At 37.7% G+C, this 19,130-nt stretch overlaps 1 protein-coding gene across 1 annotated transcript; it reads left to right on the plus strand.

Moving 5' to 3' along the window:
* The first annotated feature begins 13,187 nt into the window (after nucleotides 1–13,187).
* LOC103929477 (putative polyol transporter 1) lies at nucleotides 13,188–15,779 on the plus strand. The gene is made up of 3 exons (XM_009338686.3): nucleotides 13,188–13,462; nucleotides 13,715–14,061; nucleotides 14,452–15,779. Exons 1-3 carry the CDS (start codon nucleotides 13,309–13,311, stop codon nucleotides 15,526–15,528), a joined length of 1,578 nt encoding a protein of 525 aa, XP_009336961.2. The 5' UTR covers nucleotides 13,188–13,308; the 3' UTR covers nucleotides 15,529–15,779.
* Nucleotides 15,780–19,130: the final 3,351 nt, after the last annotated feature.

Raw genomic sequence — 19,130 nt, forward strand, 5'->3', positions numbered from 1 at the left:
AAGAACCCAAAATTTCACCCTTTGGATTTGGCCGAATTTCCCCAAAAACATGGCACCAAATTTTAGCTCCAAAATTCATGCTCATATGAACTACATCTACAACATTTGAGATGGCAAATTTTCTAACAAAATTTACATTCAAAGAAGCAAGAATAAAGCTTGTAACAATTACAACATTCAAATCACAAACTATGAACTACAAAACCCAAAAGGATTCACCAACTACTAGACTTAGGCTCTTGATACCACTTGAAGGAAAATTTGTGAAAAACATGTTCATTTAAGCAACATCAATAGCATGCAATTAACAATTAAAGGCGGAATCATGCTTGTATGCACTTAAAACAAAACATTTACCCATGAAATTCAAAGCCTAGTAGATAGGTGAACCAAGACTCAACTCAAAACAAAGTGAGTTGAGAAATCAATACCTTTGTAGATTCCTCTTTGCATAAGCAAAGGCTAATCACCCAAAGAGAGGGCCTTCATTCCTTGCATCTTGGATCCATGGATTTGGATGGATGAAAAGGTTTCTCCAAGTTCCCAAAATTGAGAACCTCTAAGTCTCCACACCAAGGTATATTGTAGAAGAAATGAGTGACCTAGAGGAAGTAAGATTGCTAGCTATTCCCCTCTAGATTGGCCAAAATTTTTGAGAGAAAGGAGAGCTTGTGTTCTCATCCTTTCCCCAAAAATAACCCTTAGTAAATTTTAGGCTATAAAGTCCTTTATATAGTCCCTTCAAATAAGTGACCTAATGGACCAAAAGCCCTATTCTTTTACACATGGCTAGCCTATAGGTTTATTGGGCTTTCAAGCCCTTTGTTTTATTCAAGTTGTCATACAACTTGAGTTAATGGGCTTGACATTCAAATCCCATTGGGCCTTGCGGCCCAAAACTAACCCGAGGTCTTTAACGAACTTATTCGTTTGATTAATTAACATATTAATTAATCCTAGCCTTAGATAAATAATTAAACCATTTAATTATTCTTACTCATCTCCGTTGAATCTTCAAACTCTACCTTACACGGTGTACGATCCATTAGGTTCCTTTTAGCGAGGCAGTGGGCGATTCAAACTCTTTCAAATCGATTGTGAATTGAAACTTACTTTCAATTCTCCCGTTAGTGATAATACACTTTTAGGGCTTCCACAAACCATGAGTGACACCTAGCAGCATATCATGGTTACCCAAGCTAATCAGAAGAGGTGGAGAACCTATTCAGTTTAGGATTACAAATGCAATACGGTCTTTCTCTAATACAATACTCTTGACCACATTGTTTGGTTTGATAGTTTATTCATGTCTACTATCCAATGTGAATCTTGTGCTTATATGATTACCTTGAATGTGATCTGGAACGCATTCCAACATTTCATTCATACTCTGGCCAGAGATTCTAAATCATATCATAGAGTATTCTCCCTCAAACAGTTTGAAGGTTAGAGATCCCTTGTTGCGCATTCACTTGCCTCCATGGCTAAGTGGCTTAACCCCAACGATGCCGTGGACACCCTGATAGAGTGACTTTGACATAATCAAAGATTAAGGACCTAACCACAAGACAACTGTGATGCCTCAGGTCAAAAGACTAATTTGCATTATCCCAACCATGAGTTCTCATGTGACATGAATATGAGAACTCTTCGTTGATCGTGTTCAGTGAACTCATTCTCTATTGAGCACCTACGTACTTGTCTTGATGTCACACACACCAATGACTCGAGACTAGTCACTCTCCCTGAGAGAAGACATAGCACGTACTGATCTAAACGGACTGTCAATGCCCAATTGACAATCCTATGATCAGGAACGTTTAGGATGTGTCAACGAAAGAATGGTCTCATGAATCTAACTTCTTTAGATCGCATTCTTCCAATCACATATTCCTTGGACTTATCGTTTAAGCATATAACATTTATATTAGACGGCTCAAACAATAATCTTTGCCCTTTAAACTACATTAGTTTGAAATGTCCGTAAAGTATCATCATATGATTGGTTTTAGGGCACATTTCCAACACATATAGACTGTCTTTGTCACTAATATCTGAAAAATGACTCCTTTCAAACACTAATACATCTCTTCGTTCTTGAACCAAGGCCTAATTATCACTTGAATACTGAGATACTCTCCTTGGTACATTGATGTGAACAACCACTGAAGGACCTGAACTTTTTTGTATTTCCCTTGGTTCATATACTTGGTTAAATGGAAACACGTCTTCATCATGAATTACACTTTTAGAGATGATAAACTTCTTTGTTTGAATGTTATAGCATAATACCTTTTTATAACCAGGTGCAAATCCCAAGAATACATGTTGTATTGATCTTGGTTGCAATTTGTTCTCATTAAAAGGTCTAAGAAGAGGATAGACAACTATTCCAAACACTTTCAAAGATTGAATATCAGGATTGCACTTGAACAAGACCTGATAAAAAGACTTCATACCCAAATTTTTTGTACGGCATTCTATTTATTAGAAAGGCAACATAAGCACAATTATGGTACCAAAAATGAGTTGGTAGTTTTGCATCACACATTAAACTAATAGCTGTCTCTACAACATGCCTATGCTTTCTCTCAAGCTAGGCCATTCTGTTGCGGTGTATGTGGATAAGAAGAGAGATGAACAATTCCTTTACTCTCTAAGAACTGATGAAATTTAGTACTCATATATTCACCTTTACCATTTGATTAAAAGTACTTAACAATAGCATTAAACTATGTAGCAATGAATGCAAAGAATTTACAAAATATTGGAAAAGCATCAGATTTATTCGTCATTGGGAACATCCATACAAATCTGGAACAATCATCAACAAAACTTATGTAATACCTAAAACCTTTTATAGATTTCACTGGTGAAAGTCCCCATACATCTGGATGAATCTTCTCAAATACAACACTAGATCGATCTTCTTTTACAGGAAAAGGTAATCTACTCACCTGCCATGAATACATGCACAACATATTAGAGGACATGTATATGTTACAACTGGTATCTCAACAACATTCATCATGTTGTTTAAGAATTATTCATAAGGGTGACCCAACCTTTTATGCCATAATGAGATCTAAATCTTTTAAAGCCTGAAGACAAGGCTACTATTTCTGCGAAGTTCAATATCAAATTTGGCTTTCAATATGCGGAATGTAGTAAGTTAGTAACACCTCACTTCATCGAACAGGCTGATAAGCTGACCTTTATCAATAAGGACTCGAAAATCCTTGTCGACCGAGACTTAGATAGGTAATTTGAGAAACAGTGTTGTTTATCCAAATTGAAGGTGCTCCTTGATTGGTGGATTCTACGGCTTCAGTGTTGTTTATCCAAATTGAAGATGTCGTCGGTTGCCTTCACAGTGTTGATTATCCAAACTGAAAATGTGTCGGTGGAAAAAAGAAAATAAAAATCTCAAGGTTATTGAGAGGCTTCGCGTGGAGCAAGAGTTTGTGCAAGGCAATTTTGTGTGTTGAATTGGAAGGGCCTTGAATGATGCACTCCCTCCTCTATTTATAACAATGAGAAGCCCTATGGTCGAACTAGAAATACATTAGGATTAAAACTCCTCAAACCCATCTGATTAAGCTTCGCCCAGTCCTAATCTTCATAGGACTCTGAACCAAACCTTCAAACAAACCAGGTTCATCAACTAATCCTAAATACTTTATCTTTGAGACTCCTTGTTATACAAGGATTCGACTACTTTACCTTTATCCGAAATAATCCTCTTCATAGCAGGATTCGACCAACCTCGATAGGGCCGACCCATGACAAGATTCTAAATAACCACTATTGGGCCAAGAATATTTCTGAGCTCGGCCCAAAATAACATTTTTGGTCCACACATTGCCCCCTCGCTTCTGAGGTCCTCGGCCTAAAGCTCCTGGCCGAGCCTCGACCTTGAAGAAGTGAAATCAAACCCTCAGTATATCTTCAAAAAATAATGAATAGTCAAATATTCTTCAGTCTCTTCACCTAGATTCTTTGAATATCCATCATGATTACAAAATCCTCCAATCGATTTTACCCACCAAAAACTGTTGATCTTCCTTCCAAAACACCTATAAATACTCTGCTCTCATTCACTCAATTTTTACGCTTTCAAAATTCTCAAATCTCATTGCCACTTGCTTTCAAACGCCAGAAAAACCAACCTTCCATGAAAACCTTCATCTTCTTTTAAAACCTAGAAAACCTTCATCTCCTTCAATGGCCTCCAATACTTTCATCGTCAAGTTGGTCGAGGAATGTACTAAATGCCAAAGCATCATTGATCGAACGACTATTAAAACCATCTAATTTGAGGTTTATCCAAATGCTTCCCTCCAAACCCTCGGCCTATTGTTCAAAGACGATATTCTAGAAGTGATCATCGAAATGCTCAAGGACCATTGCCTGAAACCCTTATTCCAAGGGTACGATTGGTCGAAATGGGAATCGGCCACTGCGGGCTTGGGCTGCCTGGGTCACTCGGATGGAGCCACATTTCGATGATGAATGGAAAACTTTCGGCATTTTTGATGCCATTAAACTCTCGACCATCGAGATGAGTTTGGATTGAGAGCTCGTGATGGCAACTCTGAGCTTCTGGTGCTTCGCCACCAATATAATGGTCCTTCCTCTCAGCCCCATTGGCCTAGCATGTGTGTGTGCGTGCGCGCGCGCGTGTGTGTAACGAGTTCGATATTTGTTTGAAATTGTTTGTTTATTTTGATTGCAGAAAATATGGTGGAAGGACGAGGGGTTTGTGACGGTGAACAAATCTCAGTAAACTCATTTAGTATTTGTCTTACCGAATATAAAAACAGGCAGTGCGATAAAAAGTGCAAAGCGGCTGGTAACATCCGGGCCGGTGCACAAGTTGGCAAATGTGTCGGTGCCGAATAGATTGTGATCACCCAAAGTGTGGCGGTTCATTTTTTGGGATATGTTTTACCTACAAAAATAAATTCGGTGATGAGTAATTAATTCTCTAAGGGAAAAAAACATGATAAATGAATAAATAATATTTTTAATCAATTAATTCTCTACTTTAATTTACATATATGTTGTTGCAGAATTCACAGAGGATATGGATCTATAATAGGTAATGATACAGAGATTAAATTTGTAGACAAAATTTGCAAATTAAATGACGTGTCACAATAGATATGAGCACGTTTATCAATGCTTAAGTAATAATCAAATCATCAACTTTCATGTCATTTAGTTTACAAATCTAGTTTTCCTAAAATTACCCATTTTTAATTACTAAATTGCATTACCATTCTCCTGCAACATTGAATACTCTTAAGAATAGAATGGCAGTATAAATATTCTTCTGTATTGATCATTGAAATATACAAGCTAGGCTAGAATCTTTATACAAACTATAAAGATACAATCACATCCCGTAATTCCTACAAATCAGCTAAGTAAATATTTTTACAAAGGGAAAGAATAAATTGTTGATAGTCAACCATCACCGTGCTACCAAATGGGAAGGAAATCATTCATATCATAAAACTCACCCTCAAGTTGGTGAGTGAATGTCAAAAACCGCTAACTTGCTCAGCAAAAAACTGAACTGTTCTTTTCCTAAAGGCTTCGTGAATATGTCTACAACTTGCCTTGAAGATGGAACAAATTTGGTGACTACCTTTCCTTCTTGAATTTTATCTCGAACAAAATGGCAGTCAATCTCTATATGGCGTGTTCACTCATGAATAACAGGATTAGCGGCAATGTGAAGAGCCGTTTGGTTATCACAGTGTAAAACAACAGGGCCTATATCTTTAATACGTAAATCACATAAAAGACTTTGTAACCAGGTGAGCTCACAACAGGTAATAGCCATTAAACGGTACTCTGCTTCTGCAGAAGACAATGAGATAGTCTTTTGCTTTTTGCTCTTCCATGAAATTAAAGAATTTCCAAGGAAAACACAATATCCGGTAGTAGAACGTCGAGTCACCGGACACCCTGCCCAATCGGCATCACAAAAAGCCTTCAATCGTAACAAACTTTGTGAGGAAAACAAAATACCTTGTCATGGAGTGCTCTTCAAATATCTCAAAACACATAAAGCTGCACCATAGTAAGGCTTGCGAGGATGTTGCATGAAACGACTCAACGTGTTCACTGCAAAAGTAATATCGGGTCCGGTAATAGTTAAATATATCAAACGTCCTATCAATCTTTGATAGATGGACGGATCATGAAGCAAATCTCCTTCATCAGGAAGTAGCTTCAAATTTTGTTCCATGGGGAAGCTAGCTGATCGTGCTCCCAAAGACCCACATCTTTCAAAATGTCTAATAAATATTTTCTTTAAGAAATAAAGATCCCTTTTTTTGAACGAGCAGTCTCTATTCCTAAAAAATATTTAAGGGCTCCTAAATCCTAGATGCGGAAACATTTATTCAAAAAAGATTCAAGAGAACCAATAGCCGTCATGTCATTACCAGTGATCAAGATATTGTCAACGTAAATAAAGAGAGCTATGAATGACTTGCCAACTTTTCTTGTAAAAAGGGAATAATCGGCTTTGGACTGTGTATACCTAGCTGCACAAATCACGTCAAAAAACTCAAAAACCCACTGCCGAAAGGCTTACTTTAATCGATTCAAAGACTTGTGAAGGCGACATACCAAATGCTCCCTTTGTCGCCGAAGGCCAAGAGGTGGAACCATATATATTTCCTCATGGAGATCACCATGTAGGAAGGCATTATGGACATCCATTTAATGTAGGGACCAGCCACTAACAACCGCAAGAGCAATAAGACAACGAAACGTAACCAACTTTGCAGTCGGGGAAAACATATCCTAGTAATCAACACCCTCAATTTGAGTGTAACCCTTAGCCACTAAACGAGCTTTGTAACGCTTAATAGTGCCATCAGACTTGTGCTTGATTTTGTATACCCAACAACAACCGATAGGGGTCTTGCCAGGTGGAAGTGCAGTCAAAAACCAAGTGGCATTAGCTTCGAGAGCTTGAATCTCAGAGGTCATGGCTTCTTACCACCAAGGATCTTGATCAGCCTCTGCATATGTGTTAGGTTCAACAGGGAGACTAATATTGGCAATAAAACTTTGATAAAATGGAGAAAGATTTTTATAAGAAATATACTTGCATAAAGGGTGGTGAGTACCTTTTTTAGAGGAACCTGGAGTCGATGCATTGAGTGGGGAAGACGAGGACACATGAGAACAAACATAGTGATCAAGGTAAGTAGGTGTACATTTAGGCCTATCAGAATGGCATATGGGGGGTGCAACAGGTGGACTAGGTGATGAAGGAGGGCTATTGGTGACTATTTGGTCTAGGAGAGGTGTAGCAATGGAGTTGGATGAAGTCTCATTATCAACCTGAGTGGATGGTGAAATGGACTCAATGTGAGTGGGTAGGGTCTCAATGTCATCATGAGTAAGAAGAGGCAAGACAGGTTCTTGAGGTTGGGTTAAAGGAGTGGTGATAAAAGGAAAATTAGACTCATGAAAGAAGATTCGCTGAGAGAGCGGGAAAATGAAAAAGAGCATAACATATTCGATGATAACGAGAGAGAGTACCAAGACTGGCTAGAGGGAATGGTTCGGAGTATCTCGACTGGTGAACACTTTGTGAGTATAAAGGTCGCTTATTCGCTTTTTGACCAAGGGGATATCATATAAAGACACATTTTCTGGCTCGTGCATCAAATTTACGAAGAGGTTGAACATTGGTGGCATAAGCTAAACATCCAAAAGTACGCAAGTGTGCATACGATGGAGGATGATCATAAAGAACCTCAAAAGGTGATTTATTGGACCAAAGTGGTGTGGCTAATCGATTTATGAGGTAGATTGCAGTAAGGACACAATCTCCCCAAAAATACAAAGTTAAGTGACTCTGAAAAAGTAGTGCCCTGGCCACTTACAAAATATGACGATGTTTTCACTTGACCACTCCATTTTGTTGTGGAGTATATGTGCAAGAACATTCAAATATCACACCACTCTCGGAAAAGAAAGAATGCAGGGACAAAAACTACCATTATCAGTTTGAATTTTCTTAATTTTGTGATGGAATTGAGTTTCTGCATAAGAAAAGAAAGTTTTAAGTAACTGTTGTGTTTTAGATTTATGTCTCGTCAAAAAGAGCCAAGTGGTTCAAGAAAAATCATCAACAATTGTTAAGAAATATCGAGCCCCACTATAGGTAGAAATTTTGTGTGGTCCCCAAATGTCACAATGAACAAGCTCAAAAATGTGTTTACTGGAAATATGACTTAATGGAAAAGGCAACTAGTTTGCTTTGCTAGTGGGCAAACATCACAAGGTTTATTTGCATGATTGATGTGATGAAATGTGAGGGCTAGTAGTGGACCGTTAACCTATTGTTGTGGGCTTTGTTGCTTCGAAGCTTGTTTCATATCTCATTTCAATATTTTATTTCTCGTTTCGTTGAGCCATTCTAAATTTAATACTTGTTACTTTGTTTCATTTCGTTAAGCCCTTCTAAATTGAGAACATGATTCATGTCTTGTTTCTTCGAGCCATTGTTATGTTTCTTGGGCTTCTACTTGGTTCCGTTTAGTGGTTCGAAACTGGGTTCCATTGAGTGGTCCAGTTCCCTGCTCCATCTGGATTCTGTTGAGTAGTCCGAAATCCATTGTACTCCGCAATTCCGTTGAGTGGTCAAGAATCGTATCCTGCTTTAAATTTCATTAAGTGGTCTGATATCTAATGTAGTGTGCGATTTCGTTGTGAGGTCTGGAATCCCTTTTACTTCGTGATTTCGTTGAGTAGTCCAAAATCGTATCTTGGTTTGGATTCTGTTGACTGGTCTGGAATCCTTCTTTGTATTTTGGTTCCGTTGAGTAGTTTGAAACTCAATATTGATGGATTTCGTTGAGTGGTTCGAAATCGCATTATTTGATTCGTTGATTCTTTGGATTTAGTTTGGATTAAAAAAGCTTCATAGATGTAGGCTTCGGCCGAGCTATGTCGCTCTAGCCCTACCTTTCATTGTATTATATGAGTTATTGATTGTGAACCTTTGTGATTTATTCTAGACGGGCCGATTGATGTCTGTATGGCTCCTTCGGGATTTTCAGTGGGCTTGATTATAATATCATAAAATATGATTTTATATTTGATGTTTATAAACCGTGATTGGTGGATGGTTTTTATCATTATCACATATGTCGATTTATTATCACTCACACGAGCTTCACGGCTTATCAGGGTTGTTGTTTGCCCGGTGCACCATTCCCATGGTGTAGGGGGCGTTTATGCAAGTTTAGTTGATACAAGGAGCTTTGGGGTAGGAGACAGATGTCAGAGATCTTCGAGTGTTAGTTTACCCCTATACTTTTGCTTGCATAATTTTTCTAAATATTCTCAATTTCAATTCAGTACTCAATTTGTATTTCGTGGCATCCCCCTATAGTCTATTGTTGTGTGTCAATCCTGGACGTACGTCGGGATCAGGGCATGACAAGAATAGTAGGAGCCTTGTGAGGAATAGGCCGAATCCCTAGAGAAGAAATGATAGGACTATCTAAAGCTTGAGAGTATCCAAGAATAAAGATCCAACCATAAACAAGCCCAGGAATGATAGACATGTAAAGACAATGAAAAGAGATTGAACGACCCTAAAAAATAAATTGCTTCGAGCTTGTAAAATAGCCAAAATAGTAAAAAGACCCACAAAAACTTAGAGATTGTACAACTAAAGGGAAAACGGCTTACACACAAAAGTATAAAAAAAAAAAAAATCCTAAGAATCTGAAAAAGGCAAAGATGTACCAAATTGACATGCTAACCACGTCGTTGTAGTGCACCTCAAGAAAAGTTTATCATTAAAAAGAAGCTAAGCAAAATAGATTTTCGAGGTGGAATGAATTGCCGCAAAATAACTTTTGCCCAAACACAATCACTATGTCTCATTCAAATTATATCATAACCATAAGAGAAGAAAAATTTCCCATAAGGAGATTGCTCGCAAATCAATATGCCATCAGTCATTGTCAAGGGCAAAGATGATGCAAAATATTTTGCACCACAAGTGGGAATAAATTTATAAAATAATCCGTAATGACAAACTCTGAGCTTGAATACATTTGAAACCCAAAAAAGAACTGTAGGAGAAATGATTGAAGATAATGAAGAGCTAATAATCGGCTCATCTAACCATTTATCAAACAAAAAAGAAACTGACTTCTCATCTCCAATAATCCAAAGGCTATTGATTCCTAATCTTTATGAATACAATAGGAATTAAATTATAATATTAATTCCTAACATTTAGAGCCATGAGTTCCTTGCACGGTATTAGAGTAGGTTGTTTCACGTAACTGCAAGTAATCACACTTGTAAGAGGATGCAAAATCTACTTCTAAATATCCTCTGGGATTTTCACGGTTTAATACGGAGTCTACATCGTAAAATAATTCTATCTTGAATAGTGTAAACATACCCTTCTAGGGTTCATCTTTGGTAACTTAATTATCATACATTTATTCTCTTGCCTACTGCTTGAGTCTTATATGTTTGCTTACTATTTGACCTTCGGAGAGCCTTTGATGAGCACTTATCGATCCTTAGGTTTCTTATGGTTGTTTTTTTTTTTTTTTTTTAAAGGTAACAAGTTTCTGCATCTCCACTGTTCACAACGGTGAACGAATTTGGTTCCGACAATTGGTGCTTTCATTGAGAGTAAATTCATACTCCCCCAACTAAATTACTCTACTTCAACAATGGCTATTTCAAAACGTCCCAATACTTCTATCACCTTAGAACACAACTACAATTATGGTGCTAAAGACGTTATAGCCATGGAACAAACATAGAAACCTTGATGAAGATTAACGCCTTCATTAATAAAGTTCGAAAGGCTTCTCGAATGAAGGTACAATCAAAGCTTATTGGCCTTAAAAAAATGTGTAAAAGCCCTTGAAGATGTCGTCTTCAGTTTTGAGGAGTCATTGATTGAGACAGCGCCTGTTTAGACTCCAACGAAAACTGCTGAGTTGAACCCTTGTGCTAAGTGCTAGCGGAAACTGTACGCGACAACATTCTTTCTTAGCTATACCAGTGGTTTGATTCTCCTTCCCCGGAGATATGTAGGCAATCCACTCTGGATAACCCCCGCCCCCAATCAACCGTATTCTCCCCTCATTGGAGATCATCTGCAATTCCGATGAATTTGGCCTCAATCTATGGATGTGCGTAAATTTTGTTCCAACAATTGATACTTTCATTGAGAGTCAACTCATATTCCTTTGGGCAGCAACCGCCGCCATGATCGACAATGAAAACCATAAGATCTTGAAGACAACTTTGATTGATGATCCAGAGGGCAAATATCTTACGGTTCGTAACAACCACCAATTCTGGTGACTCGCACGAAGAATGTTTTTTCAATGGACTTGTTGCCGCTACTACCATGATCAAGGACTGGGTTTTTCCAACAAACACAAAAAGGGAGGGTTTCTAATATCTTTGTTTGTTTTCTTTCAATATCTTAATAGCTTTGAAAAGTTTGAATCACTTTAGCATGAAACAACTAAGAGCACAATCTGACTAATTATTATCATTTTTGAAAAGGATATGTGCTGATCGCACATCCCATCTTCTTTTTAACTCCTGCAACATTGGTGAAGCTAGGAATTGTCAGGGGAATGAGCGAAGTTTAAAAAGGTAAAAGATCCTGACAAAATGTAGCAACCAAATCCTAAACATCAAGCTAATCATTCTAACGACATGATTACAAATCTGTAATTAGGTAATACTGCAATTAGTACATCTCAAACACAAACACAAACACAAAAAAAAACACAAATACTGACAACCCCCAACAAAAAGAATAAGACCATGAAAAACATAAAAAATAGAGAGACGAATAAGACTAAATTCATTAGATTGAAATGGTACCTGGAGTCTGAAAGAATAAAGAGAATGTAAGTAAAATTAGGAGGTGAATTTTCATGAAATGCTACAATGCAGACCTGTCAGACATTGATATGCCCTAGAGCACTTGGAAGCTAGAAATTTCTTCAATTATGGTACCAAAAAGAGGGGGTGGGCTTTTCTTATTGAAGCGGTATTCTAATGCGACATAAATTACATAGAGCAAGATTCAAACTTTAGGGTATGACGCGTGTTACGTAATTCGTACACTTTCCAGAGTGAGCGGGAGAAAAAAAAATATTTTCAAGATAAAATAAAATAGTGTTTGAACAGAGGTTTGATAGAGATAAATGGTCGATAACGAAGGGGAATTAATTTAGAATGGAATTCATTGGATGTCCTCAAAATGGACAGTTGATGAATTTATTCATATTTGACATTAATCAGCGTAATTAATGGCAGTAAACACGTGTTGAGTTAGTTGAATGAGAGTATATCATGTGTTTTTATGTAAGTAATGAGAAATTTTATTTTTTAAGTTATTAACTTTTGAGTAATGTTATTCATATCATGTTTTTGTACCACATTTTCATATCACCTTAGGTGGAATTTGATATGGACAATCACATCATTTGAATTAATTAGATTTTTAAATTTAGTTCATTATTTAATAAACTAATAATTAAGAAAAATTGATTAATTAAATGATAATTGTGCTATACGAGGAATCTCTCCTTCATTTCCTTGGGTTTTGCGAGAAATTTTTAGTTGTGACGAAAGTACGGATGGTACACCACGTGTTTTTTATGCAAGTGGTGGAAAATTTTAATTTTTAAGTTATTAACCTTTTAACACACATAACCCACCATTTATATAGAGACTTGTGATGCACCACCTCGTGTGACAATCACACTAAGAAAATCTCTCTTGTAAAATTTTCAAATTGTGTGGTTGTCTACATCAGATACCACCTAAGATGATATGAAAATGTGGTATAAAAACATGGTATGAATAGCATTACTCTTAACTTTTTAACACACATATCTCACCAATTATATAATGACACGTAGTGTACCACCTCGCGTGCCAGTCGCATTCAAAAATCTCTCTTCTTGCCATGTAAATTTGATGTTTAGAGACTCATCAACTGATTGGCTAATCCCCCTTCTAAGTCCAAAACCACATCTGAATTGATTTGGATAAGGGTCTTATCCGAATCCTAATCCATTACCTACCAGGGGCCAATAAAAAAAAATCCATCCGTTATAAATATAAGTGGCAATTAACACTAATCTATGCTCTAATATTTCTTCTCTCCATCAAATTATCTCTCTTGTTTTCTACATGCAGGCATAGTTCCAAACTTCAATACGCATCTCTACCTATTTTTCTCTCTTTCTCTCTTTCTTTAGCTTGATGGCTGACCGGAGGGCGGAAGAGAATGCCGTCACCGGCGGACCGCAGAATACGAGCATTGAGGATTTTGATCGTCCAATGAAGCCGAAAACTAGCAAGTTCGCTATTGCCTGTGCTCTTTTGGCTTGCACAACTTCAGTCTTATTGGGTTATGGTAATTCTCCCTTTTTTTTTTTAATACGGTTCACGAGTTTCCCAAATTTGTTAAAGTGATAAGATCAATGTTTGGAGAACGTAACGTATTCATACCAGAAACATGAAAAATATTAGAAAATTAATTTGTTTCGAAAATTTGTTGTTAATCCTCCAAAATAATTATCTTATATACTCGTCTGGTTATATATTTTTAAATTTATATTGATTCAATTCTCTTATAATTTATATTATTTGTTGGTTTTATTTACAGATATTGGTGTAATGAGTGGAGCGTCACTCTTTATCAAAGAAAATCTTAAAATCAGCGACGTTCAAGTCGAAGTGCTTGCCGGTACTCTAAACATCTACTCCCTCCTCGGCTCCGCCTTTGCTGGCAGAACCTCCGATTGGATTGGCCGCAAGTACACCATTGTTCTTGCGGGAGTCATCTTCTTTGTCGGAGCTCTCCTCATGGGATTTGCCACCAACTACGCCTTCCTCATGGTTGGCCGGTTTGTTGCCGGAGTTGGTGTTGGCTTTGGTATGATGATTGCTCCTGTCTACACTGCCGAGATCTCTCCGGCATCGTTCCGTGGCTTCCTCACATCTTTCCCAGAGGTTTGTTTCAATTTTTGTTTTTTGCTTACTTGCATATATCATCAATTTATACAATGCATGATCATCATGCGAAACAACTTACTTTTGATGTATATGATGCCAAATTTATAGCGTTTATTTAAATTGAATATGTAACATTCCATGTGAACGTTTTGACAATTTTGATCTCACACCAAAAGGAAAATTTATTCTTTTATTGGTTTTTTGAGTTATCTTTACGTGTGTTTACATATGTCCACACTGAGTAGCTCTTTGTTTGTGAGTTTGAAATAAATTGCTTTCTATTTGTTTGCTGCAGTTTAATTTAAAAACCAAAAATGTTGTGATGAATTTTATAATTTGTTTTAGACAGTAGAATTTATGTTGATTGGCTTGAATGTACATATGTAGGTGTTTGTCAATGTTGGCATATTACTGGGGTACATAGCCAACTATGCCTTATCCAAGCTCCCGCTTCACTTGGGCTGGCGGTTCATGCTCGGAGTTGGTGGAGTTCCAGCAATTTTTCTCACAGTCGGCGTCCTATTCATGCCCGAGTCTCCTCGGTGGCTGGTTATGCAGGGGCGACTCGGCGACGCTAAGAAAGTCCTCCAAAGAACTTTGTCCAAGGAGGAGTGCCAGCTCAGAATAGACGATATCAAAGAAGCCGCAGGAATCCCACCCCACTTAAATGACGACATTGTTCAGGTCACAAGACGCAGCCACGGTGAAGGCGTATGGAAAGAACTGATCCTCCATCCTACCCCAGCCGTTCGCCATATTTTAATCGCAGCTGTCGGTATCCACATCTTCGAACAAGCGTCCGGTATAGACACTGTCGTTCTGTACAGCCCAAGGATCTTTGATAAGGCAGGTATCACCTCCTCCAATCATAAGCTACTCGCCACCATTGCCGTTGGATTCACCAAGACCGTTTTCATCTTGGTCGCCACATTTTTCCTCGACAAGTTCGGACGGCGTCCGTTGCTACTGACCAGCGTGGCCGGAATGGTCTTTTCCCTCACGTTTCTCGGAGTTGGCCTTACAATCGTCGACCATCACAAAAGTTCAGTCCCCTGGGCCATCGGATTGTGCCTGGCCATGGTATATTTCAATGTGGCATTTTTCTCAATCGGGCTAGGGCCCATCACGTGGGTATATAGCTCCGAGATCTTCCCCTTGAAGCTACGCGCTCAAGGAGTCAGTATCGGTGTGGCTTGTAATAGGGTTACGAGTGGGGTCGTCTCTACGACATTTATTTCACTGTACAAGGCCATCACGATTGGCGGGGCCTTCTTTCTTTATGCCGGAATTTCTGCTGCTGCCTGGATATTCTTTTATACGTTGCTGCCGGAAACACAGGGCAGAACCCTAGAAGATATGGAGGTCCTGTTTGGTAAATTCCACAGGTGGAGAAAAGCCAATGCAATGCTCAAGGAGAGAAAGCAAGTTGATGGTGATGACAACAACAATGCCCAAGTTTGCTAGGAATAATAACTGGAAAAGATTTATTAGGGTTTAGTAGAAGTAATTGGTTTTTGTTGTGACATTTGTTCTTATAAATATATGATTGTGTAAATCCTAAGTAAAAATAGAATAGGAATCTTTTGGATCTAGAAGATCTTTCCTAATATACTTTGTATTACTTGTAGAACAAGTTTCTCTCATCCTTATTACTATAAATAAAGGCACGAGGACTGAGGAATTAACACACAATTCCCCAATCTCTCTCTTCCCTTTGCCGCATCTCTTTAGTAAATATAGGCCACAACAGTTTTGTTTTGTTTTTATTTTTTTATTTTTTTTAATAGAATGAACTATCGGATGCTCGTGTATCTCTTCTTATTTTGTTTTCTTCTATACAATGAAGGAAATGAATTTAAGATGGGATTAGATATGTTTCTTTTTTCTTCTGAAAGAATATTTTAATCATCCTGTTTGTAGTTATTTTATTTTTTTTCTGAAATGGAATGGCACTAGGTCACGGATGAGACGATCTATAATAATAGGATTTGCCCAAGAATAATGATAATGCATATGAATATTTATGAAAGATTTTCTATAGGGTAATGTTAGGGAGATTAATTTTGAAAATTAAAGGACATGGAAGTTGATGATTGGTTTATTACTTAAACGTTGACAAACGTGGACATTTCTATTGGTGCCACATCATTTAGTCTCCTATTGCCATTGACAATTTTGAACAATTTTTGAACTTGGCTATTAAAGTCGTTTCTCGATTAGTAGCAAAGTATTGAAGGGATAATCACAATAATACTGTTTGGCCCTAAAATTACACCCTCGGCCCGAGTAATCGAGGCCGTTGAGTAAGTGTGCTTCCACACCGTCGATGAAAAAGTGAAGATAATTTTATTAATATTAAAAGATAACATTATGATTTTTATCATAATTATCTTTTAATAATGATTTATCTTGACATTTTCTTATGAAAATAATATATCTCCAAGCTAGGAAACAAGCAGCACAATTCAAGACAATTAAAGTTGATGTGGATGTTTAGCATATGGGTGTGTGGTTTGGATCAGTTTTGGTTAACAGATATGCACGACATCAGATAATGAAGCATGCAGAACAGGATGATATTACGAGGTCACTTGGAAACTACTAATGGGATTGGATTCTGAATAGATTATTATCCATTTAATATGGTGATAATTAAAAATAAATTTAATATTCATGGGGTCAGGATGCATGCGACAATGGGGCAAGAAAATGGTGACTTTGGGTGATGATGATAAGACAAGCATAGAAAAGATAGGTTTTTGGTGGTGGTGTTATGATGACATAGGAAACCTAGGTACACTAGGTTTTTTGTTTTTGCATGGTGATGAAAGTGATCAAATGGGTGTAAAGGTTTCTGATGGAGGTTTTATTATGAGATCAGAAGTCTAGGTGATCTAGGCTTCTGATGTGATATGATTTGCCTAGATAGGTTTTTTTTTTTTTTTTTTTTTTTTTTTTTTTTTTTTTTTTTTTAATCTTGTTTGAAAAGTCATGAACTGCAGTCTAAAGGATATGTTTGGCCTATGCCACGGATCAGATGTTATTCAGCAAGTTAGAGTTGCAGTCGGACTCTACATAGTAATCTAGCCATGCCAAGCAAGTACATCAGTCCTATAAATACATATGCAATGGCAACGGAAAAACCCCCTCCAATTCAACACACAAATTGCCCTGCGCAAACCTCTCAAACACTTTGAGATTTTCTATTTTCTTTTTCTGCCAACACACCTTCAGTTTGGATAAACAACATTGTGAAGGCAACCAGTGACATCTTCAGTTTGGATAAACAACATTGTTGCCGTAGAATCAGCCATTCCTGGAGCACCTTCAGTTTGGATAAACAGCACTGCGTCGAGGCCGACTGGCTATCTATCCAAGTCTCGGTCGAGAAGGATTTTCGAATCCTTATTGGCAGAGGTCATCTCATTAGCCTTCTCGACCGTGTTACCAGGTTACTACATTCGGCACCCTGAGAGCCGAATTTGATATTGAACTTCGCAAAATTAGTAGCCTTGTCTTCAGGCTCTAGAACCCGAAGGCCGAGACGTGTTCCTTTCTCGACCGCAGTCGTAAGATCAAGAAGTTAGCAACACGATCAACGCAACATCAACAAATTTTACTCCTCGACCATGCCCTGCATCAACCTAAGGACATAGTTAGCTCATTAGTTACTCGGCTTGTGCGCCACGTAGGCTTGGTAGTTTTTAGGGTCAACATTTTGGCACGCCCAGTAGGACCCAATGCTAAAACTACGAAGTTCATATGATATATCAAGATTCCAATCTGGCTCAACGTAGCTGATTGTATGAGCTCCTAGAGGAATTGAAAAAGCACAATGAGGAACGAAAAAGATCTTTTGGAAGTAGAAAAAGTTCTTCATGGCCATAAAGAGATGCAAAAGTCATTTGCTTACATGCTGAGAAAAAAAACTCCTATTACCCTGCAAGAGCAATGGGTAAACGAAGACAGGGCTCGATTTAATACTTGGCTAGATGAAGAATATTTTCCTTACATTTTCGACTACAAATCGATTCCATTTGAGGAATGGTTGGTTGAAAAGGCCGGTGGGCAATTTTCCGCTTCGCCCATAATCAGACATCGGCTTAAGAAAATTGTTAATTTGGTCAAAGAACAAAGGCCACCTATTTTTTCGGTTGAGGCTAATAGTGAGGTAGGCCTAGAAGAAAATGTTCAAGTTTCTGAGCCAAAAATTAACTCAGAAAATGATTTGTTAGAGGAATGTTCCAATGACGAACAAGACCAATACGCGACTTCAGACCATAAAATCACATCAATTGATATGGTAATTGGAGACATGGTTTTAGACACCGAAACTACGCCAATCGATATGATTATTGGTGATAAAGCCGATATGGAGAAATCCCGTTTGTCTAAGTTGTTCGAGTTGAAAGCCGAAATTGGCGAAGAAATTATGCCTGGGGGGCATAATAATTGTTCAACACATTCGACGGCCGAAAATAAAAAATATTTCGTCAAGTTAAAAATATTTGGAGCAAATTCTTTAGTTCGGCCACTTTCATTTTCTTTTATTAAGAAAAGGAATAAATTATTTTCTTAATCATTTGGCTAATTAAGCCGATGCATAAGAAAATAGGAGGGCAATGCCTCGTACACAAACTATCAAACTATATAAAATAAAAAAATAAAAAATAAAAAAAAACTTTCGGTTGTCTAGGCTGAGGCCGAGAGTCGGGAAGATGCTATGGTGGCCATACAGGCATTGGCAGATTCAAGGTCTTGTATTGCTGAGCTCGGCGAGATTGGTTTTGGCCGTGGTTGGTTAAAATAAATAAATAAATCCCAAGGTTGTTATGCCAAGCCAAAAAAGTATCTTGCCAACGCCATTCAATACATTCTTGCAGCTAATGGGCGAGTGTGTGTGTATATAAATATATATATATATATATAGCCAACTGTTGAGGTCATTCAAATTGTAGACCCAATTTGTCAATAGTCATGCTGGAGACAATGATAGAAATTGGAAAGAGTGCCAACAGTATTAGCCATGGGGTCATTCGGCCTGCAGTAAATATATATGCAAGCTG

Source organism: the organism of the source record quoted next, unplaced genomic scaffold, assembly GCF_019419815.1.
Source record: "Pyrus x bretschneideri cultivar Hongxiangsu unplaced genomic scaffold, Pyrus_bretschneideri_v1 Contig47, whole genome shotgun sequence".
In the NCBI taxonomy this organism is placed as follows: Eukaryota; Viridiplantae; Streptophyta; class Magnoliopsida; order Rosales; family Rosaceae; genus Pyrus; species Pyrus x bretschneideri.

Excerpts from the sequence above, each read along its gene's own strand:
- LOC103929477 (XM_009338686.3), top strand. The coding sequence starts at position 13,309 with ATGGCTGACCGGAGGGCGGAAGAGAATGCCGTCACCGGCGGACCGCAG. Across the intron at positions 13,463-13,714 it reads TTCAGTCTTATTGGGTTATG|ATATTGGTGTAATGAGTGGA; the intron begins GTAATTCTCCCT and ends TTTTATTTACAG. Across the intron at positions 14,062-14,451 it reads TCCTCACATCTTTCCCAGAG|GTGTTTGTCAATGTTGGCAT; the intron begins GTTTGTTTCAAT and ends GTACATATGTAG.